The sequence below is a fragment of the Procambarus clarkii genome, chromosome 3, assembly GCF_040958095.1.
Source record: "Procambarus clarkii isolate CNS0578487 chromosome 3, FALCON_Pclarkii_2.0, whole genome shotgun sequence".
Classification (NCBI taxonomy): Eukaryota; Metazoa; Arthropoda; class Malacostraca; order Decapoda; family Cambaridae; genus Procambarus; species Procambarus clarkii.
Window position 1 is genome coordinate 14,660,995 of NC_091152.1, and position 23,360 is coordinate 14,684,354.

The window sequence follows — 23,360 nt, forward strand, 5'->3', positions numbered from 1 at the left end:
AAGGTGCTTTTTACTTTTCACTAACACGTCGCATTTTTTTAACGGATTAGACGATTCGGTAAAGATTGGGACGTATTAGGCGAGAGTAATGCCGGGCTTGTGCCAGTGTCATGCTCCGGCCTTCACTCTATCCTCCTATTCCTTTACCATCCCTTGCTACTATGTTCCATCTATTTTTTTCAGTCCCTATCCCTTTTCCTCTCCCCTTCACCATCCATGTCCAATCTCTTCCTACCTCTCGCCTTTCCATCAATCCGTGATGGCGTCCGTCCCATATTGTCGGTGACCCGAAGTGCTGGAAGCCTAGTCTGTTACGTCCCCCTTCCATCTTTGTGCACGGAGGGCAGTGTCCCCTGGGCACGGGTGCCCCGGGTGGCCTGGGCACGGGTGCCCCGGGTGGCCTGGCCACGGGTGCCCCGGGTGGCCTGGGCACGGGTGCCCCGGGTGGCCTGGGCACGGGTGCCCCGGGTGGCCTGGGCACGGGTGCCCCGGGTGGCCTGGGCACGGGTGCCCCGGGTGGCCTGGGCACGGGTGCCCCGGGTGGCCTGGGCACGGGTGCCCCGGGTGGCCTGGGCACGGGTGCCCCGGGGGGTGGCCTGGGCACGGGTGCCCCGGGTGGCCTGGGCACGGGTGCCCCGGGTGGCCTGGGCACGGGTGCCCCGGGTGGCCTGGGCACGGGTGCCCCGGGTGGCCTGGGCACGGGTCAACGCGGCTCGCACACAAACCATTAAATAAAATATACAAATGAAGCTCCTCAGTAAATATACTTGCCAAGACGAACAAGATTTATATCAGATTCCTAAGCTGTATCTTTACGAATTCTATTCCAAGACATTTCAGACGATATATAATGGAAGTGTTCGAAATGTATAAGCAGTAAGTGTTCGAAATGTATAACCTGTTAATGTTCGAAATAAGCAACGTTAAAGATACATCTGGAAGCTAGTGAACGGTATTATGCTCAATGTATAGAGATGATAGCGTGTATTTACATTATTAATGAATGCCACTACTCTAAGTGTGAATGAACTAGGGTGAGAATGCGTGGCAGAGTGACCGGGTGGAGGCACGCATGAATGAACTCGGGCATGAAAGGGCCGACGTTTGCACAGCGAGGTGAATGACAGAGCGCTCGAAGAGGATTAAATATGAATGCGCATTAATTCTCCACGTAATCATCCAGTCGATATCATGAGTGAATGAATCAGAGGTTGAGAGCACGGTGCTCACCTTGCTGGGACTTGAGGGTCTGAGAGCATGATTTAGTATGCTCTCCCTCCCCCCTTTCTCGCTACTCTCACTCACTCACTACTCTTTCCATTCTCTCCTTTTCCTCTCACAAATCTCAATTGTATAATCTTGTTGGCTAAAACAATTTTGTTGTTTATAATCACCTCGCATCCCTCTTCAATGTCTTCAAATCTTTTAATCAATCCTATCTCGTCTCAGTCTTTTGTTACAATGACTAATTTTCCTTCCGTGTGTCCTTGCTTTGCTTTCGTTACAATCTGAAGACGGTTAACGTCTTAAGGATGAGGGTGAGGTCCCTCCAACTGTCCTAGAGAGGAAGGTAAAGAGCTTGACCAGGTAGAGAACTCCTGGTTTTCTTATGTTGATACTGCGTGCAGTTTGCGTGAAGGTTTTCTCCTCCAGATGATTGCACAAAGGTGTAAAAGTTCAAATGTGATGGGCGGACGTCACATCAGATGTCCAGACCTTCCTCTGGAAACCTGGGGCCAGATTCACGAAAGCACTTACGCAAACACTTACGAACCTGTACATCTTTTCTCAATCTTTGGCGGCTTTGTTTTCAATTATTAAACAGTTAATGAGCTCCGAAGCACCAGGAGGCTGTTTATAACAATAACAACAGTTGATTGGCAAGTTTTCATGCTTGTAAACAGTTTAATAAATGTAACCAAAGCCGTCAAAGATTCAGGAAAGATGTACACGTTCGTAAGTGCTTGCGTAAGTGCTTTAGTGAATCTGGCCCCCTGCTCTTCTTAGGGACCGCCAGAATGCTTGCACACGATTTTGACCATTGGATCTGTCAGACTCTTCAAGAACCCAGAGTGATGCGATGCCTGCCGCAGTTACCGCCTGGAGTCACAGGCAAGTTGGTGGGTTTGTTTAGTGTTCTGGTTGAATCTTCGGGCGGTAAGGTGGTGTCAGGCGAGACCTTGGCTGAGAGGCGCGGGGAGTTTGTAGGTCCAGGTAGGTTGGGCTCCACCATGCCTCCACCTCCAGGCATGGGGGCCGCCTGGCTCCTACTCTGCTGGAGGTCAATGAAAGGGGATTTTTCTTGTTTGCTCAACTGAGCATGAGTTTAGAAGGGTTAGAATGGCAAAAACTCAATGCATATTTATCATGGTTATTTTTGTTAACACTACAAGTACAATGTAGACAATTTTGTTATTTTTATTAACATTTTTAGGTACATCTGCATTTGTGCAGTTACCCTAGGCTATATGAAGGGGAGTACAGTGTCAAAAAACAAACTACGTGATGTTAAAAATTCCTATCACACAGGATGGTTAATCATTCTAAGGCATGTGCTAAGTACTCTGCACTGGCAAACTCTGGGTGTATTATGAGCATATCATCAACATGCTCATAATGCATGTTGATGATATGTTGATTCACACAAGAGTGAATAAGGCAGCAGTGACACTAAAAGTCCCCATCTCTCAGGATGGTTAGTCATACAGAGCCATATGTTTAGTAGCCTGCATCGGCAAATTTTGGGTGCATTATGAAACTATCCTCAAGAACACTTGAATCAATCCTGCACTCAGAGTTTGTACCTGGAGTGCTCAGGATTGGGAGACCAGTCACCTGCAGCCACCTGCCACAGGTAACAGTAACCCAACCTGATCCTGGCAACCACTGTGTCGCACAGTCTGGTGGACGTTTTGTGCTGCCCATAAACATAGGCTTCAGATCTGAACAAATCATAGCATTTTATTCTAGTGCAACAACAGACAACGAACCAATACAAGTTTACTCTACGGACACGGACCATCAGGTTTCAGTTACTCTGGCCCTGGGAAACAGAAGCCGGTGTTTTTGGTCATGGCGATAATAGTGTATCGTAAAACTGCACAAGGAACTGTCTAACACTTGAGATTTGTGAAGAGTCAAGTCCAAGTGTAGTGGTTAAGTGTACATGAGGAAGTAAGGTGTTGCGGGTCTCGATAGCTACACCATGGCCAGAAAATAAGATTGATGCGGCTTAATTTAGTCTGTCGTGAGTGCATTCCTCCCTTTACATGAAGGTGAGGACGGGATAGGTCCTCGAACCTATCCCGTCCACAAACCCAGCACGTGTAGTGAATCCCGTCCTCGAATCCAGCACGAGTAGTCGTGAATCCCGTCCTCGAATCCAGCACGAGTAGTCGTGAATCCCGTCCTCGAATCCAGCACGAGTAGTCGTGAATCCCGTCCTCGAATCCAGCACGAGTAGTCGTGAATCCCGTCCTCGAATCCAGCACGAGTAGTCGTGAATCCCGTCCTCGAATCCAGCACGAGTAGTCGTGAATCCCGTCCTCGAATCCAGCACGAGTAGTCGTGAATCCCGTCCTCGAATCCAGCACGAGTAGTCGTGAATCCCGTCCACAACCCCAGCACGTGTAGTCGTGAATCCCGTCCACGACCCCAGCACGTGTAGTCGTGAATCCCGTCCACGACCCCAGCACGTGTAGTCGTGAATCCCGTCCACGACCCCAGCACGTGTAGTCGTGAATCCCGTCCACGAACCCAGCACGTGTAGTCGTGAATCCCGTCCACGAACCCAGCACATGTAGTCGTGAATCCCGTCCACGAACCCAGCACATGTAGTCGTGAATCCCGTCCACGAATGCAGCACGAGTCAATTTTTACGGATTGGATCCATCCGTGAAAAATACGACCAATTAGTAAAAATTAAAGCACCGGAATATTGGCGTTTTCTATGCATGTGTTAGGTGGGTTTGTTGAGTTCGTAAGTTTCTGATTAGACAAAACTGTTTTACATTTTACGGTTTACCTTTGTGTTGCCATGTATTGTAGTTTACCCATGTGTTGCCATGTATTGTAGTTTACCCAGGTGTTGCCATGTAGCGTAGTTTACCCATGTGTTGCCATGTCTCCCGGTTCAACATTCTGCAATATCTTATTCACCTTTTCTTCCAATCTTTCTTTTCCTTCATATTCCCTCTTTCTTTGTTAAGACCAATACTACCCACGAAGACCTTCCTCCTCTTGTACATTTTCATACATTTAAGTTTCCGAACCGCTTGACCTTCTTTATTTAGGTTCCTGCTTATTTCTGTCATCCTCTCCTCCACCCGCCTCATCTTCTCTATTCCATTTTCCTCAACGCTGTTCATTTTCCTCCTACTTCTCCTCCTTTTTACTTTTGTTGCTCCTGATTATTCGTCTCCTCGACGGTCTCTCTTTTCTCTGCTGTTGCTGTTACTGTTGCTGGAGGTTGCTGTTGCTGGAGGTTGCTGCTGCTGCTGCTGCTGTTGCTGGAGGTTGCTGCTGCTGGAGGTTGCTGCTGCTGCTGTTGCTGTTGCTGGAGGTTGCTGCTGCTGGAGGTTGCTGCTGCTGCTGTTGCTGGAGGTTGCTGCTGCTGGAGGTTGCTGCTGCTGCTGTTGCTGTTGCTGGAGGTTGCTGCTGCTGGAGGTTGCTGCTGCTGCTGTTGCTGGAGGTTGCTGCTGCTGGAGGTTGCTTCTGCTGCTGTTGCTACTCCTGTTGCTGCTGCTGCTGCTGTTGCTGTTGCTGCTGTTGCTGCTGTTGCTGCTGTTGCTGCTGCTGCTGCTGTTGCTGTTGCTGCTAGTGTTGTCTTGGCCTAGTGCACTTGTGGCACAGACCGTCTCCCTCTCAATCTTCTCCACCTTCTGCTTACGTCGTTATTACCAGGTTACTCCTCTTCCCTCATTTATCCGTTATGTCTCCACCTTTTCCTCAGCCACTGAGAGTGTTCCTCAGCCACTGAGAGTGTTCTCCAGCCACTGAGTGTGTTCTCCAGCCACTGAGAGTGTTCTCCAGCCACTGGGTGTGTTCCTCAGCCATATGGCTTGTTCTCTCAGCCATATACAGAGACTCAGGTTGAAATGAGGATGAAAACACATAATGAATCAATCCTCCATCTCTCAAGTGTCGTCCTGTGTTAGGTCTCATCCTATACTTCCTGAGAGAGAGAAACCTACCTCTCTCTCTCTCCTTCTCTCTTCCCTTCCGTTGTGCCCACTCTCTTACCACCTTTCTCTTATCCTTTACCTTTCTTCCTCCATTTCTGTCTTACACCATTCTCTATAATTTTCTTCCATCTACTCTCTCTCTCTCTTATTCCTTCTCCATTGCGTTTAGTGCTGCTGTTTCTTTTATCTAACTTCTTCCGTCACACCATTTTATTTCGCATTACAATTTTAAGTTATTCTCATTTTTATCCTTTCAACTTCATTCTCATTTTACTGTTTCTCCTTCGCTTAGTTTTATCTCGTTCGTTTTTACTGCTGCTGCTTATGTAATGTTTGGGAGGTAATGAATGTGACGGCCCGTCCTCTTCCATTTCTCTTTCCCATACCCCCTTTTCTTTTCCTTCAATTAGTTCTAAACTAGCTTCTCTCTTCCATACCCTCTTTCTTTAACCCACCCCCTTCATTTGTCTTCACTTTCCACCTATAATACCTCTTCCTTTCCTCTATAAATCTTCATTCCTTTTTCACACTTTCTCTCTTCCCTCTTGATTCCTTTCTCCTGTCACTCTACCAGCAATAATTCCCAATTTACTGCACAGTCACACCTTTCATCTCCCTCTCCCTTTCTTCTCTACTCTTTCTCATCTTATCATCTTTTCGATAAGAAGACCTCACTTTATCTTCCTTTCTGTTGTTGGCTGATCTGTATTCATCCTTTCTCCCGACTTTAACTTATGTCTCATTTCATTTTTTCTCCTTCCCTTCCCATTATCCCATTTTCATCTCCCCTTTTGTCCATGACTCTTTGCTTGGCTTTAACCTTTACTTGTTTCTCATTCTCCCCCTCTTCTCCCTTTTGCCTTTTTCAAGCACCTCTCTCTGTCCCTCCCATGGCTCCTATTGTGTTTCCATTAGGCCCCCCTCGCTCCAATGATTCCATAATTCACGCTAAACTTCCGCAGTTTCCATGTCCTATATACGGCAACTTTTGCATTCGCTGCCCCACGCGATTTTCTGCTCTCATGATTTAAAGCCTGGGCTGATGGACGCTGCCTCGTCCAGACAGGACGAGGGACGAAAAGAAGGTTGTTGACCAGACCACACACTAGAAGGTGAAGGGACGACGACGTTTCGGTCCGTCCTGGACCATTCTCAATCGACTTGAGAATGGTCCAGGACGGACCGAAACGTCGTCGTCCCTTCAACTTCTAGTGTGTGGTCTGGTCAACATACTTCAGCCACGTTATTGTGACTCATCGCCTGCACAGGAGAGGAGGTCCACTTGGGCGTCAAACTGTAGCATGATGTAGGTGGGCATTGTAGCCTTCGGCTGTTTCGACTTGGCGGATTTTGGATGAGGATAAAGAGGTGTGAAATTGTTGGGGGTCATGGATGCTGGAATATGGTACTGGAAGCTAAGAATATTGGGTGATGGATGCTGGAGTATGGTACTGGAAGCTAAGAATATTGGGTGATGGATGCTGGATTATGAAAGCTAAGAATATTGGGTAATGGATGCTGGATTATAGTACTGGAAGCTAAGAATATTGGGTGATGGATCTTATCTTGAGATGATTTCGGGGCTTTTTAGTGTCCCCGCGGCCCGGTCCTCGACCAGGCCTCCACTCCCAGGAAGCAGCCCGTGACAGCTGACTAACACCCAGGTACCTATTTTACTGCTAGGTAACATGGATGCTGGAAAATGCTACCTGAAGCTGGCCGAAGGATACCTAGATACTAGAATGCTTGGGAGATAGAGGACAATCAAGAGGTTCAAAGTAACTAAGAGCAACGTATTATGCATTAACATAATTGCACGTTTGACACGTTCGTAAAAATTCTAGATAACGATCACGTGGAAAACTGAGGTTGTTGGATATCTAACCACGCTGGATAACAGTTGTGGTTGAGAAGGGACTTGGTGATTACAGCAGAAAAGTCAAGCTGAAGAGGCTGGCAGAAAAGGCATAACTGAACAAAGTGGGTAGAGTAAGGGTGATAAAAGGTGGGTGGAGTGCAAGAGGAATGAATTTCTCAGGATGGGGAGGGGGGGGGAGGGGGGGGTAAGAGGAGGTGGAGGAGTCAGTGGAACTCCTCATTCCTCAGCGAGGTACTCGGCTCCGAACCTCTCAGCGGGCGGCCAGCCAGGGTAAACACGCCCACAAAATATGGAGGGAGGGAACGGAAGCTTAGGGGAGGGAGGGAGGGAACGGAAGCTTAGGGGAGGGAGGAAGGGAGGGAGGGAGGGAGGGAACTGAAGCTTAGGGGAGGGGGGAACGAGAGTATGAAAGTAGAGGATGGTGACAAACTGTGATGAGTGGGTGAGATGGTGATTTGCAGAGTCCACTGTTACCACACGACATACATAGGGAAGGCGGTGATACTTAGGGGAAGGGGGTGATACTTAGGGGAAGGGGGTGATACATAGGGGAAGGGGGTGATACATAGGGGAAGGTGGTGATACATAGGGGAAGGGGTGATGCATAGGGGAAGGTGGGTGATACATAGGGATAGGGGGTGATGCATAGGGGAAGGGGTTGATACATAGGGGAATGCGGTGATACATAGGGGAAGGGGGGTGATACTTATGGGAAGGGGGTGATACATAGGGGAAGGGGGTGATACATAGAGGTCATACATAGGGGAAGGGGGTGATACAGAGGGGAAGGGGGTGATACATAGGGGAAGGGGGTGATACATAGGGGAAGGGGGTGATACAGAGGTGATGAATATGGCGGAAAGGGGTGATGAACAAGATGAATGGAGGGAAAGTAGTGATTGTGTGAAATTCTAGCTTAACGTTCAGCTGCTTCAAGAAGGACCAAAAACAGTGGCCTTCGTAGATGGTTTCTGTCCGGTCCAAGAGAACCATCAACACTGCTCTGATGTAGTGCCAGGCCGGAGGACCTTGACGCGAGTGACAACACGATGGCACGCAGCTCTTCTGCAACAAAGGTTCACTCAGTTTGTCACTAACTTGACTGGAAGTTGCACCAGAATATCACTATACTCTACACAGAGAGTAATCACATTATCGTCATGCATCAGTGAGAAAATCCGTAGGAGCCGTGATAAGGGTTCGAACCTAAGGAGGACCCACGAATGACCCATGTCGTGGGTCCTCCTAATCTACTAGAGGACCCACGAACAGAAAACGGGACATTACGTCAATTCTCGCGAACCGGTCTCCTCTACAACAGTATTTGGCCTTACGTTCACTATACGTCAAAATGCGACGTTCTTTTAGGAGGCCGGGTTACAGGATGTGGTGACGGAGGCAGCTGGTGTCCACCGGCGGTGGTGACGGCCGGGAATGTGAGGGTAACTTGTCACAACCAGGTGTTGTCTTCCTGTAGACACTTCAGCTACAGAGACTCGAAATCCGGTAGCCGTAAGGTTTATGGGAGCCGGTCGGCCGAGCGGACAGCACGCTGGACTTGTGATCCTGTGGTCCTGGGTTCGATCCCAGGCGCCGGCGAGAAACATTGGGCAGAGTTTCTTTCACCCTATGCCCCTGTTACCTAGCAGTAAAATAGGTACCTGGGTGTTAGTCAGCTGTCACGGGCTGCTTCCTGGGGGTGGAGGCCTGGTCGAGGACCGGGCCGCGGGGACACTAAAAAACAGCCCCGAAATCATCAAGATAACCTCAAGAAGGTGGGCAAAATATTTAGCTTGAAATAGCCGTAATTCAGGCATTACTTGAGGCACTGAGTAATGTCCGCTTGAGTGCTGCAACTCGCGGGGTGACCGCTTCAGGCGTCTCCACTCTATCATAGGTTGACACTGCGCTTATATCGTTTCTTAATTGTTTGAAATTAATTGAATATAATTTCATTTACGGTTATCTTTAATTATTCCGTAATGAAAAGTTGCACAATATATATTAATATATATATTAATTCTACATTCTGTATCAAACCTATAACTAAAAGCAAAAAAAAGAGAGAGAGAGAGAGAGAGAGAGAGAGAGAGAGAGAGAGAGAGAGAGAGAGAGAGAGAGAGAGAGAGAGAGAGAGAGAGAGAGAGAGAGAGAGAGAGACAGAGAGAGAGAGAGAGAGAGAGAGAGAGAGAGAGAGACAGAGAGAGAGAGACAGAGAGAGAGAGACAGAGAGAGAGAGAGAGACAGACAGACAGAGAGAGTGAGAGAGACAGACAGAGAGACACAGAGACAGAGAGAGAGAGACAGAGACAGAAAGACAGAGAGAGAGAGAATGAGAATTTAAACCCTTTTAGTCACATTCCTATAATTAAAACTACCACAGCGCTCGGCTTTGATCTGCAGCTCTTCAATTTAAAATTCCCTCTCGACTCCGTCGTGTGTACTGGCGGCCATGTTTATGGTCCTGGCGCGCGTCAATCACCCACAACACTGGTAAACACACAAACACAAACAAATAAATACCCCCTACATTTTCACCAGCTTCTCTAATGGGTTTGAAAATCAGGAGTGGGATTCTGCCTGGGACCTGAAAATCAGGAGTGGGATTCTACCTGGGACCTGAAAATCAGAAAGTAGGATTCTGCCTGGGACCTGAAAATCAGGAGTGGGATTCTGCCTGGGACCTGAAAATCAGGGCCTGGACCTGAGAATCAGGAGCAGAGTCCTTCAATGAACCTGAAAACATGGAGTAAAGTCCTACCTACCTGGGATCTGGAAACCTTTAATGAGAGAGTCGAGAGGTCCGAAGTTGGTCTAGAAAACCGTATTTCAAGTCTCGCTTGTTGAACGACGACCAAAAAAAATCACTTCTCATATCTGGTTTCTAATGTGACTTGACCACGTCACATGTTACTTGCTCTCACCGGGTCACAAAAGACCTGAAACATGCGACAATGTAACTGGTTCCGATGTACTTTAGGAACCAGTTACTAGGAACTAGTTACTAGAAGTACTAGGAACAACCGGGGAGTAGTTCCTACCTGCGTCAGTACCGAGGACTATATCAACGAGTACCTGGGCCTATCGCTAGGGATGCCTGCACATCTCACCCCCCCTTATCTATGTGCTAGGATCGCTATGTACCTGGCGACCCTCTCCTCCCTTGCGCCTATCACAAGTGATACCAGTCCCCCAAAGCAGTCGCAACACAATTAACAGGGACACGAAACATCATCATGACCATCATGACCTGCAACACCAAACTGCACTGTGCAACACAAATCAGGACAGACTGTCAACGTAACTCATCGTGGCAACAAAATCTAGGATGAATCAGTGGCCAGATTAATTAACAAATAATGCCTTTGGAACCATCTTTCAGTTCGGTTTTCAATTTCAGTTTAATTCGCCCACAGGACGAATTAAACTGGAGGGGACTGGCTCTGTGGCTCAACCAGGCTTATTCCTTAGATAGAACACACACAGACTGTTATATATCAGCAGACAGAGGAAGGTCACAATTATCACTACTACGGAAGCCTGGTGTTCCTTGGGGTAAAGGTCGCCTGCTTAACATCCCCCCCCCCACCACAGTATAAACAGCTGGATAATGACGTCACAACATGCCTCAGTTCCCACACATCTCCAACGGACCAATCAGCAGTCTTAGCAGCGTCCACAGTGCCGCCTTCACCTCGAGGTAGACCAATCACCAACACCGTCAATTGGAGTTGGGCCAATCCCCAGCCTCCACCGTGCGACACACCCTCAGACCGACCAATCACCTGTCCCCCTTTGTCAAAACAATTGCAGCCGAGCCAATCGCCGCCCCCCGCTACATAAACAACAGGACCCTCGCAAGTTTTCAACAACCGAGCAGAAGACGAGCGTCTTAAACCAAGACTACCGAACCGTGTATGATGAGAGCCCAGGAGCTGCGTCGTATGGTATCTGCGCGAGAGGAACATGACCATTGTTGCTGGTGTGTTCAGTGACAGGGACGAGGGAGCTGGAGCGGTCACCACGCTGCCAAACACAACATTAGATCCATTGTATCAAATATCTCTCGACCTCTCTCGTGTGTCTCGCCGGGGACGTGGACGATGCCACCACCACGCTAGGGAGACTTGTTTATCTAGCGTTGTGACACACACACACACACACACACACACACACACACACACACACACACACACACACACCTGTACACCTGTTGATTGACGGTTGAGAGGCGGGACCAAAGAGCCAGAGCTCAACCCCTGCAAACACAACTAGGTGAGTACAACTAGGTGAACTAGGTGAGTACACACACACACACACACACACACACACACACACACACACACCGTACAAAATAAAAGGCACTATCCTACCCTGGAAGGTACGAACCCAAGTCACCCCCTAACCCATCGATGCATAGAAAACGGGAATATCTTTGAGCTGCTACTTTTCATAGTATTTTGTATGTTGGGGACCAGAACGTACAAAATGAGACGCATTAGTCGAGGGGACGGGTTACACGCCTATAGATACCCTTGGTTACCTCTCACACCTGAACAATCAAGTTCCTATAAAACCATTCCATCAAGAAAGTATAACTAATAGGAAAATGGTTCGCTAAATGTAGAGTGAGGATTTTAACAGCGTTGAGACTAGTCTCCAGATGGCCATTACATCTGCAGCGAAGAGAGGTACACGGATATCATCCCAGGAAGCTCTAAACTAAAAATATAAGTATTATTGGCTCCACAGTGGAGATGTTGACAGACTCACAGATTAAACATCTTATTAAAAGTCTACAGTGAACCTCCACACTGGAAGTCAGAAGGCTGTCAAGGGCATTGGTAGCTGAAGTAAGACTAGGCACTAGAGCGGTCGAGGAAAACTAGTTTGAGGGATACTGAATTATAAAACTAATTTGAGGGATCCTAATCTTTAAACCTGGTTTGAGGGGATCTAGAATTATTATAGGGTCTAATTATTATTAGATCCTCTAATGTCTAGATAGTGTTGAAAGTACATATGACTGCATATGCAGGTCTTGATGGGAACCGTGAAATATTAGACTGTTGTGATACTTCTGAGGGCACAGAGAGAGGGAGGGAGAGGAGACGAGGGGCGCAACGAAAACAGACAGACACAAACACAAACAACAAAGTCACAAACATATACCAAACAGACAAACACATTGTCTTCCCCTCCCCCCCCCCAACATCTGGAGGTTGAGTAATCTTACAAGATTTGATGCGAAAGCTTGTGTGATCCGCCCTGAACAAATAACAACACAAAAAATTGCACCAGAAATACTAGGAGACGAGAGTGCCTGTGACAAAGCTGCTCCTCTCTCTCGCTGGCTCTAAATCAAATTAAAAGTTTGCAGAGTTTAAATTCGGTAAACTTTCACGTCTCCTCCGGTGGAAGTAGACTACTCTGGTAGAAAAAAAAATTGAGGAAAGTTGTATCGTGTGTGTGTGTGTGGCGGGGTGTAGTGGCTGCTGCTTTTCTTTGATACTGATTTATGCCTTGGCTCGGGGTGTTGTTGGTTCCCCCCCACGGGGGTGTTGTTGGTTCCCCCCCACGGGGGTGTTGTTGGTCCCCCCCGGGGTGGTGGTGTTGGTCCCCCCCGGGGTGGTGTTGTTGGTCCTCCCCGGGGGGTGTTGTTGGTCCCCCCCGGGGTGTTGTTGGTCCCCCCGGGGTGGTGTTGTTGGTCCCCCCCGGGGTGGTGTTGTTGGTCCCCCCCGGGGGGTGTTGTTGGTCCCCCCCGGGGGGTGTTGTTGGTCCCCCCCCCCTGGGGTGTTGTTGGTCCCCCCCGGGGGTGTTGTTGGTCCCCCCCCCGGGGGTGTTGTTGATCCCCCCCCCGGGGGTGTTGTTGGTCCCCCCCCGGGGTGTTGTTGGCCCCCCCCCGGGGTTGTTGTTGATCCCCCCCGGGGTGTTGTTGGTCCCCCCCCGGGGTGTTGTTGTCCCCCCCCCGGGGGTGTTGTTGGTCCCCCCGGGGTGGTGTTGTTGGTCCCCCCCGGGGTGGTGTTGTTGGTCCCCCCCGGGGTGGTGTTGTTGGTCCCCCCCGGGTGGTGTTGTTGGTCCCCCCCGGGGTGGTGTTGTTGGTCCCCCCCGGGGTGGTGTTGTTGGTCCCCCCCGGGGTGGTGTTGTTGGTCCCCCCCGGGGTGGTGTTGTTGGTCCCCCCCGGGGTGGTGTTGTTGGTCCACCCGGGGTGTTGTTGGTCCCCCCCGGGGTGGTGTTGTTGGTCCACCCGGGGTGTTGTTGGTCCCCCCCGGGGTGGTGGTGTTGGTCCCCCCCCCCGGGGTGGTGGTGTTGGTCCCCCCCGGGGGTGTTGTTGTTACAAACGCGACGTAATAGGCTAGAGGATGGTGTGTGCGCGCGCCCGGGTCCAATGGGCGCGTGTACGACCCAGTGTCCAGATGAGCAGGGTTCGACCCCCCAGCCAGAAGTGTTGCGTGTCTGCCAGAGGTGTACTAAGACGTCAGCAAGGGGCAGAGTAGCTCCTTGCGTGCCGTCTCTCGTAAATAATGGAGTATAATTAAGTGTCTTAATCACATGCAACCACTTAACGTTGTTCTCTCTCATGGCCCCCCTCCCCCCCTTCCCCCTCCACTACCCCTCCCCCTCCACTAACCCCTTCCCCCCCTCCCCCACCAAGCTGTTCATTCCCCCCCCCCACCAAGCTGTTCATTCCTCCCCCCCCCCACCGAGCTGTTCATTCCTCCCCCCCCCACCGAGCTGTTCATTCCTCCCCCCCCCACCGAGCTGTTCATTCCTCCCCCCCCCCCCACCGAGCTGTTCATTCCCCCCCCCACCGAGCTGTTCATTCCTCCTCCCCCCCCCACACCGAGCTGTTCATTCCCCCCCCCACCGAGCTGTTCATTCCTCCCCCCCCCCCACCGAGCTGTTCATTCCTCCCCCCCCCCACCGAGCTGTTCATTCCTCCCCCCCCCCCCACCGAGCTGTTCATTCCTCCCCCCCCCCACCGAGCTGTTCATTCCTCCCCCCCATCAAGCTGTTCATTCCTCCTCCCCCCCCCACACCGAGCTGTTCATTGCCCCCCCCCACCGAGCTGTTCATTCCTCCCCCCCATCAAGCTGTTCATTCCTCCCCTCCCCTTCCCCCCCCCCCCCCGACACAATGCAACTCATATGTAATTAACATTTAAATAAGGGGAAAAGTCACGTCATTTCTGCCTTAATATGTGATGCAACTTTGACATTTTATTTGTTATAAATCTACAAGTTTTGTATTTTTTTCTTAAGATTATTTCATGTGAAATACACCTAATATATTTTTTTTACTTATAGTTTTAATTTAAAAGTTATATATATTAGAGAAATTTATATCAATTAGACTACTCAGCTAATTTTGCGCTAACAACCTGTCCTCCTACAACCTATCCTCCTACAGCCTGTCCTCATACAACCTGTCCTTATACAACCTGTCCTCCTACAGCCTGTCCTCCTACAGCCTGTCCTCCTACAGCCTGTCCTCCTACAGCCTGTCCTCCAACAACCAGTCCTCCAACAGCCTGTCCTCCTACAACCTGTCCTCCAACAAAGAGCGTCGCACTACACTCGTATGCGTTACTAAGGCCAAAAATGGTCGTACTTGAAACTGGAAGCGACTGGTGAAAGTGACGTACTGTCCCGTATTGCTTGGGTCATCTAGTAGGTTAGGAGAGAACACTTTAATTTGACTGTTTTCTGGACGTTGTGAAACCTTAGGAGGACGGACTGACTATTCAGCACTGACTACACATAATCTCATTTATCATCATCTCTGCTTCAAGATTAATTTTCCTAGTTCCATGTACATATTAGTCGGTCCATAGAACATTTTGTGTGTTGCGTGGAAGGCTGCGAGTAGGAGCATTTTTTAGAAAATCAAGTTTTTAGTTTCGTTGGGAGAGAACCCTAATGACGATACCTAAGATGGCGTCTACAGACGTCACTGCTTGGAGGGGATTGGCTCCTAAAGAGGCCTAAGGTGAAGACGTTGAGATCCAGCGGGAATGTGATTGGTAAACCTCAAGCAGGTGCAACCAATCACCAGGTAGCCCATGGTGACACCATCTTCTTGATATCTTGAGGTTATCTTGAGATGATTTCGGGGCTTTTAGTGTCCCCGTGGCCCGGTCCTCGACCAGGCCCTCCACCCCCAGGAAGCAGCCCGTGACAGCTGACTAACACCCAGTTACCTATTTTTACTGTAATAAATAAAACTATTTTACCATCAGTGAGAGCTAGATTTCTAGCTTCTCATTGGGCCAGAAAGTGACAGTGTGTCCAGAGACTTGATGGAGGTCAAACGTACATCTTCGGCTCTAAAGATATTAGTTGAAATTGTCGATTAGTGAGGGAGGCAGACACTTCGTGGGGCTCTACGGACCAGGGGCCAGATTCACGAAAGCAGTTACGCAAACACTTACGAACCTGTCCATCTTTTCTCAATCTTTGGCGGCTTTGTTTACAATTATTAAACAGTTAATGAGCTCCGAAGCACCAGGAGGCTGTTTATAACAATAACAACAGTTGAATGGCAAGTTTCCATGCTCGTAAACAATTTAATAAATGTAACCAAAGCCGTCAAAGATTGAGGAAATATGTACACGTTCGTAAGTGCTTGCGTAAGTGCTTTTGTGAATCTGGCCCCTGGTATAGTCCAACCCGTTCTCGCAAATTTAATAAGTCAATATTGACTTATTAGTTGCGTGCATAGGTGACATACTAAACATAATAGTTTCCCTTGAAAAGCTTCATAGAAAACACCGACCTTACCTAACCTACTTAGTATGTTAAGATAAGCATCTTATTGGTTCGTAATTACAATTATTACCTAACCTATACCTATAATAGGTTAAGTAACAATTGCTAATTACGAAGCTATAAGATGCTTATTTTAAAATACTAAGTAGGTTAGGTAAGGTCGGTGTTTTCTATGAAGCTTTTCAAGGGAAACTATTATGTTTAGTATGTCACCTATGCACGCAACTAATAAGTCAATATTGACTTATTAAATTTACGAGAACGGGTTGTATAGTCACAAGGAGTAGCCTGGATAACCTAGAAGGGATTACGTCGACATTTACTCTGCTAAGCTGCAAGTTGAAGCTACGGCAGTGTGAAAATCGTTAGTCTGAGACCACCAAACAGCGAACACCGTAAACAGGACGTATATGGGAGACCACTCTTCAGTCTATATACGGTTGTATAGTGTTCATTTCTCGAGGACAATCCGAGCCCAATAGTCGTGGTGTTGCTGAGGCAAGGGAGTGCAGTGAAGTTGTTGCATGCACGAGCAACCCTGGCCTTAATTACTCAGTAAGACAGTGAGGGAGGTAGTAGAGCAGTGCGATAGCTTACTATTTACTACATCCCGGGAGACATTAGTGAGACCTACAAGAAGCTACGATATCTTTCGCCAGCGACACATCTCTTCCCCCCCCCCTTCCCAACCTTTCCCCCCACAACCTACCCCGCCCCCCCCCAACCATTCCCATCCACTACCACCCCACCAACCTTTCCCCTCCACTACCACCCTCCAATCTCCCCCCCCATCCGCCCTTCACCCACAACCTCTCCAGGCCACCCCCCCCCCGGCCCCCCTACGCTCTAGTTAGCAAGTTTGTGATAGTTTTGTGGTTAACAAGAGAGTTAGGGTTAAGCTTACTCGTGTGTGGGATACTTCAACAGCCCCCCCCCTCTCTCTGCCCCCCCCCCTTCTCACTTCCCCCTCTCTCTCCTCCCCCCCCTCTCTGCTCCCCCTCTCTCTGTTCCCCCTCTCTGCTCCACCCTCTCACTTCCCCAAACCCTGCCTCTCCCTCTCTCACTTCCCCTCTCTCTGCTCCACCCCTCTCACTTCCCCAAACCCTGCCTCTCCCTCTATCACTTCCCCTCTCTGCTCCACCCTCTCAACTCTCCCCTCTCACTTCCCCAAACCCTGCCTCTCCCTCTCTCACTTCCCCTCTCTGCTCCACCCTCTCAACTCTCCCCTCTCACTTCCCCAAACCCTGCCTCTCCCTCTCTCACTTCCCCTCTCTGCTCCACCCTCTCAACTCTCCCCTCTCACTTCCCCAAACCCTGCCTCTCCCTCCATCATTCACTCAAGAGGTGTGCTGGTCCCATATAGTTAAGCAGCCTTATGACACGTCTAGACAAAGTTCAAGTCTGCCTCACCATTTTCACCGACTCCTTCTTATATTATCTCAAACACAAATACGTTAAATCAATATAAAAATGTTTACTTATTTCGCTTATTTTTTATTTATTTTATACATTACTTAAAATTTCGTAAAAATCTGCTTTCTATCAAATTTAACGAAGATTTGATATACGAAAATCAAAATGTTAAAAAAAAATCAACATTAAATAAACTATTTTTTTTTTTAAATAACGAAAAATATCAAATTTTATAAAAAAAGATGTAGACAGCTCGTCTAATACTTCAAATTGATAAGAAACAGCTTGCAATTCAGCATCAAAGTGTTAACAAACAGCTCAATTATAAAGCTAAAATATTAAACTTTAAAACATATACATACATTAAATAAATAAATAAAGAGAGAGAGAGAGAGAGAGAGAGAGAGAGAGAGAGAGAGAGAGAGAGAGAGAGAGAGAGAGAGAGAGAGAGAGAGAGAGAGAGAGAGAGAGAGAGAGAAAGAGAGAGAGAGAGAGAGAGAAAGAGAGAGAGAGAGAGAGAGAGAGTGAGAGAGAGTAGGGGTTGGTTGGGAGGTAGGTGGAGCAGCTGTGGTTGTCATGTGAATGTATGCATGTATGTATGAATGTGTATATGTTTGTATGTGTATATTTGCATGTACGTGTGCGTGCACAGCAAGACGCCACCTGACCTTTGTGTCCCCTCGGGCAAATTGCACAATTTGATCGGCAATCACCCCTTACTCTCCCCCTCTCCGCTCTCTCCCCTTGCCTCCTCCCCTCTCCCTTCCCCCTTCCAACTGCCTCCTGCCCCTGAAATACGACCAGCATTGACCTTTCCCACACCTTTACTTAAGTCAGAAATACACCTGTATGTACACCAGGAGCCAGGAGGGGGAGAGGTGTCCTCTGTTAACACCAGAGGACTGTTACATTGTACACTGTACACTGTTAACAGTGTACAGTGTACTCTGTTAACACAACCTGTACAGTGTACTCTGTTATATAAATAACACTGAGCCAAGATCACAGAGCAAGAGGCAATAGCAAAAATTGCTAATTTAAAAAGTAATAAATTGTATGTAATTCACAATAGGTGTTCGCGATCTGCTTTGGATAGTAACTGTCTCTGTCTGTCTGTCTGTCAGTCTCGATAGACAGTCTCTACTACACCAGAGAGTTTGACTTCTTTTTACCGTATACTCCAAAAGGACTTCGAGAGAGTTAGAGAGGTGGCAGAAGACGGGCATGAAGACAGACTATGATTAAACAAAAGAAGACAGACTATGATTAAACAAAAGACAACACTGTCTGCGGAATAGTCATCCACCAGGAAGACAGCGTTGACAGTCAGTAGTAAAGGACAGACAGACACAGACTGTCTACTCCCCTCGACGCTGCTCACAGCTCTGATGGTTTAAAAGGAACAAAAACTCCATTTGGTGGTTTTATTAAAGCATGTGTAGGCTTTACCAACCTTCAGATTACATTTAATATTTATTGAAGGAAGAGAAGATAGGTACCCAAAACCAGGAGATTGGTGGCTTTCCTTGCTCAAGTTGCACGCCCACCCGCTCAAGTTGCACGCCCACCCGCCCTCAGTTGCACGCCCACCCGCCCTCAGTTGCACTCCCACCCGCTCCCAGTTGCACGCCCACCAGCCCCCAGTTGCACGCCCACCAGTCCCCAGTTGCACGCCCACCAGCCCCAGTTGCACGCCCACCCGCCTCAGTTGCACGCCCACCAGCCATCAGTTGCACGCCCACCAGCCCTCAGTTGCACGCCCACGCGCTACAGTTGCACGTCCACCAGCCCCAGTTGCACGCCCACCAGCCCTCAGTTGCACGCCCACCCGCCCCCGTTGCACGCCCACCCGCCCCAGTTGCACGCCCACCAGCCCCAGTTGCACGCCCACGCGCTACAGTTGCACGTCCACCAGCCCCAGTTGCACGCCCACCCGCCCTCAGTTGCACGCCCACCCGCCCTCAGTTGCACGCCCACCAGCCCTCAGTTGCACGCCCACCAGCCCTCAGTTGCACGCCCACCCGCCCTCAGTTGCACGCCCACCAGCCCTCAGTTGCACGCCCACCAGCCCTCAGTTGCACGCCCACCCGCCCTCAGTTGCACGCCCACCAGCCCTCAGTTGCACGCCCACCAGCCCTCAGTTGCACGCCCACTAGCCCTCAGTTGCACGCCCACCCGCCTCAGTTGCACGCCCACCAGCCCCCAGTTGCACGCCCACCAGCCCCCAGTTGCACGCCCACCAGCCCTCAGTTGCACGCCCACCAGCCCCCAGTTGCACGCCCACCAGCCCTCAGTTGCACGCCCACCAGCCCTCAGTTGCACGCCCACCAGCCCTCAGTTGCACGCCCACCCGCCCTCAGTTGCACGCCTACCCGCCCTCAGTTGCACGCCCACCAGCCCTCAGTTGCACGCCCACCAGCCCTCAGTTGCACGCCCACCCGCCCTCAGTTGCACGCCCACCAGCCCTCAGTTGCACGCCCACCAGCCCTCAGTTGCACGCCCACCCGCCCTCAGTTGCACGCCCACCAGCCCTCAGTTGCACGCCCACCAGCCCTCAGTTGCACGCCCACCAGCCCTCAGTTGCACGCCCACCAGCCCTCAGTTGCACGCCCACCCGCCCTCAGTTGCACGCCCACCAGCCCTCAGTTGCACGCCCACCAGCCCTCAGTTGCACGCCCACCAGCCCTCAGTTGCACGCCCACCAGCCCTCAGTTGCACGCCCACCAGCCCTCAGTTGCACGCCCACCAGCCCTCAGTTGCACGCCCACCCGCCCTCAGTTGCACGCCCACCCGCCCTCAGTTGCACGCCCACCCGCCCTCAGTTACACGCCCACCAGCCCTCAGTTGCACGCCCACCAGCCCTCAGTTACACGCCCACCAGCCCTCAGTTGCACGCCCACCAGCCCTCAGTTGCACGCCCACCAGCCCTCAGTTGCACGCCCACCAGCCCTCAGTTGCACGCCCACCAGCCCTCAGTTGCACGCCCACCAGCCCTCAGTTGCACGCCCACCCGCCCTCAGTTGCACGCCCACCAGCCCTCAGTTGCACGCCCACCAGCCCTCAGTTGCACGCCCACCCGCCCTCAGTTGCACGCCCACCCGCCCTCAGTTGCACGCCCACCAGCCCTCAGTTGCACGCCCACCAGCCCTCAGTTGCACGCCCACCAGCCCTCAGTTGCACGCCCACCCGCCCTCAGTTGCACGCCCACCCGCCCTCAGTTGCACGCCCACCCGCCCTCAGTTGCACGCCCACCAGCCCTCAGTTGCACGCCCACCCGCCCTCAGTTGCACGCCCACCAGCCCTCAGTTGCACGCCCACCCGCCCTCAGTTGCACGCCCACCCGCCCTCAGTTGCACGCCCACCAGCCCTCAGTTGCACGCCCACCCGCCCTCAGTTGCACGCCCACCAGCCCTCAGTTGCACGCCCACCCGCCCTCAGTTGCACGCCCACCCGCCCTCAGTTACACTATGAATAAAAAAACAGTTAAAATAATTTTTATTTCAGAAATAACTTTCAAACATTTTAAATACCTTTGTTCTTCATCCTTTATAATGTTCACATGAACAAGATGATCATTTATGTTCATCGGGGACTTACAAATGTGTAAGACCAACCCGTTCTCTCAACACGTCCCAATTTCTTACGCAATTTACCAAAGCGTCAAAATTGTGGAGGCTCTCTATATATATATATATATTTGGAGCAACGAAATATTTACGTTTTCTGAGCACTGGCCGCAATAGGTAAGTTGGATTCGAACTCTTTTTGGCTAGGATAGGAGCTGCGCGTTTGTGTTCACTTCTGTTTGGTTTTGTTGTTCGAATATCAGAACACACAGCCGTGTTCTGATACTCTTTACCGAACACCACAGTTACTGTGTAACCGTGGTGTTACACCACAGTTTACTGTGGTGTAACTGTGGTGTTACCGCCTCCCTCCTCTCTCTCTCTCTCTCCAAATCCCCCCTATCCATTTCTCATTCATCCTCTGGCCCTTCCTCCTCCTCCTCGTCTCCACCAATCTCCCCTAGTCCCAGTCCATCCCCTCCTCTTCCACTTCTCTGACCCCTACTCCCATCCCCTTACCTCTCCCCTCATGCCTCCACCCCATTTCCCCTCCGCCTCTCACTCCGTTATCGTACACATACATGATGGCAGTATAGGAGCCCCTAGCACCCATCAGTTCAGGGGATGTAAACACTTAATATTCAAAGGACACAGCTGTTCCCCCTATCCCCCCAGCCTAACCTCAAGACTCCCTTAACACTGTCCTTCCCGACAAGCCTTCCTTCCCTTATCTTCCTCTCTCCCTCCCTTATCCAAACCTCTTCTTCTCCCTCCCTTATCCTAAATCTCCCTATACCTCTCATAGCCTCTATATCCCCCCCATTTCTACCTATATTCTCAGTTTTTCCCCTACAATGGGGGTTTTTATGGGGGGGGGGGGGGGATGGAAGTGAAGATGGTGATGTACAAGCGACGAAATAAATCTGGAAATCTCCCAATGGAGTGTAAATGACAGTGGCGGACTGTCCGCCTTGCTGACTGTGTGTGTGTGTGTGTGTGTGTGTGTGTGTGTGTGTGTGTGTGTGTGTGTGTGTGTGTGTGTGTGTGTGTGTGTGTGTGTGTGTGTGTGTATTAACCTAGTTGTGCTTGTGGGGGTTGAGCTCTGCTCTTTCGGCCCGCCTCTCAACTGTCAATCAATCAACTGTTCCTAACTACTAATTTTTTTCCCCACTCCACACACACACACAGGAAGCTGCTTGTAACAGCTGTCTAACTCCCAGGTACCTATCAACTGCCAGGTAACAGGTGCATCAGTGTGAAAGAAATTCTGCCCATTTTTGTTTCCGCCGGCGCCGGGAATCGAACCCCAGACCACAGGATTACGTATCTAGCGTGCTGTCCACTCAGCCACCAGTGTGTGTGTGTGTTTAGTAGCTAATCTTGGTCTCTCGTGTCAAGGAGCTTCGAGTGTGGTTAAGATTCTTCACATGTATCTCCACATATATGGTTGTCCACAGATGTATGCTGTGTAGAATGTTACATATACAGTACATGAAACATATGTTAGAATGTAGCAATCAACATATGTAGAATGTTACATATGTTTGAATGTTCACACACTCAGATACTGTCTTCACGCATAGATGTAACAAAAAGGAGGCCTGGTCGAGGACCGGGCCGCGGGGACGCTAAGCCCCGAAAACCTCTCAATAAGGAGCTTTTGTTGATGTTTTGGGGATGAAGGGTTCTGGTCTGTGTTACACCTTATAATTGTTTATTGTGGGTCAAGTTCCTTCGGGTTAGATCTAAGCTCTTGAGCCGCCAGGCTGTGGTCGTGGGGCGTCTCAGCTTGGCGTCATCTTCCCAGCGGCGAGTCTTATATCTTCCTGATCGTCTTCCACACCTATCCTGGCTTGCTGTAGCAGTCTGATGTTTATTGGTTGTATGTTCAGGAATCCCTTCCTCCCACCTCAAAAAATTCTCCCCCCCGCCCGAATCCCATTTCCCCCTCCCACCACCTAGCTACAAAGGCTCCCCTGCTCTTACACTTTACAACAGACCTCCCACGGGAGTTTAACCGCTGGATCGAGTAATTCGCACGTCCACGAACGCCTCTCGGGCGAGTCTCTGCTCACGAACGGAATCGTAATCCTCACTCAGTACCCAAGAAAATGTTTTCATAAGTAATTTCAAATGCAGGGGTGTAAAAACGTGGGGGTGGGGGGGGAGCTGTGACATGTAGGGGTGGAGAGAGCTGTGACATGTAGGGGTGGAGAGAGCTGTGACATGTAGGGGTGGAGAGAGAGAGAACTGTGAGATGTAGGGGTGGAGAGAGCTGTGACATGTAGGGGTGGAGAGAGAGAGAACTGTGAGATGTAGGGGTGGAGAGAGCTGTGACATGTAGGGGTGGAGAGAGAGAGCTGTGAGATGTAGGGGTGGAGAGAGAGAGCTGTGAGATGTAGGGGTGGAGAGAGCTGTGACATGTAGGGGTGGAGAGAGAGAGAACTGTGAGATGTAGGGGTGGAGAGAGCTGTGACATGTAGGGGTGGAGAGAGAGAGCTGTGAGATGTAGGGGTGGAGAGAGAGAGCTGTGAGATGTAGGGGTGGAGAG

General features: G+C 50.1%; 1 protein-coding gene across 1 annotated transcript; it reads left to right on the forward strand.

Moving 5' to 3' along the window:
- Positions 1–2,018: 2,018 nt before the first annotated feature.
- Positions 2,019–20,718, forward strand: LOC123749487 (uncharacterized). The gene is made up of 2 exons (XM_069330842.1): positions 2,019–2,214; positions 18,779–20,718. Exons 1-2 carry the CDS (start codon positions 2,019–2,021, stop codon positions 20,716–20,718), a joined length of 2,136 nt encoding a protein of 711 aa, XP_069186943.1.
- The last annotated feature ends 2,642 nt before the right edge of the window (positions 20,719–23,360 follow it).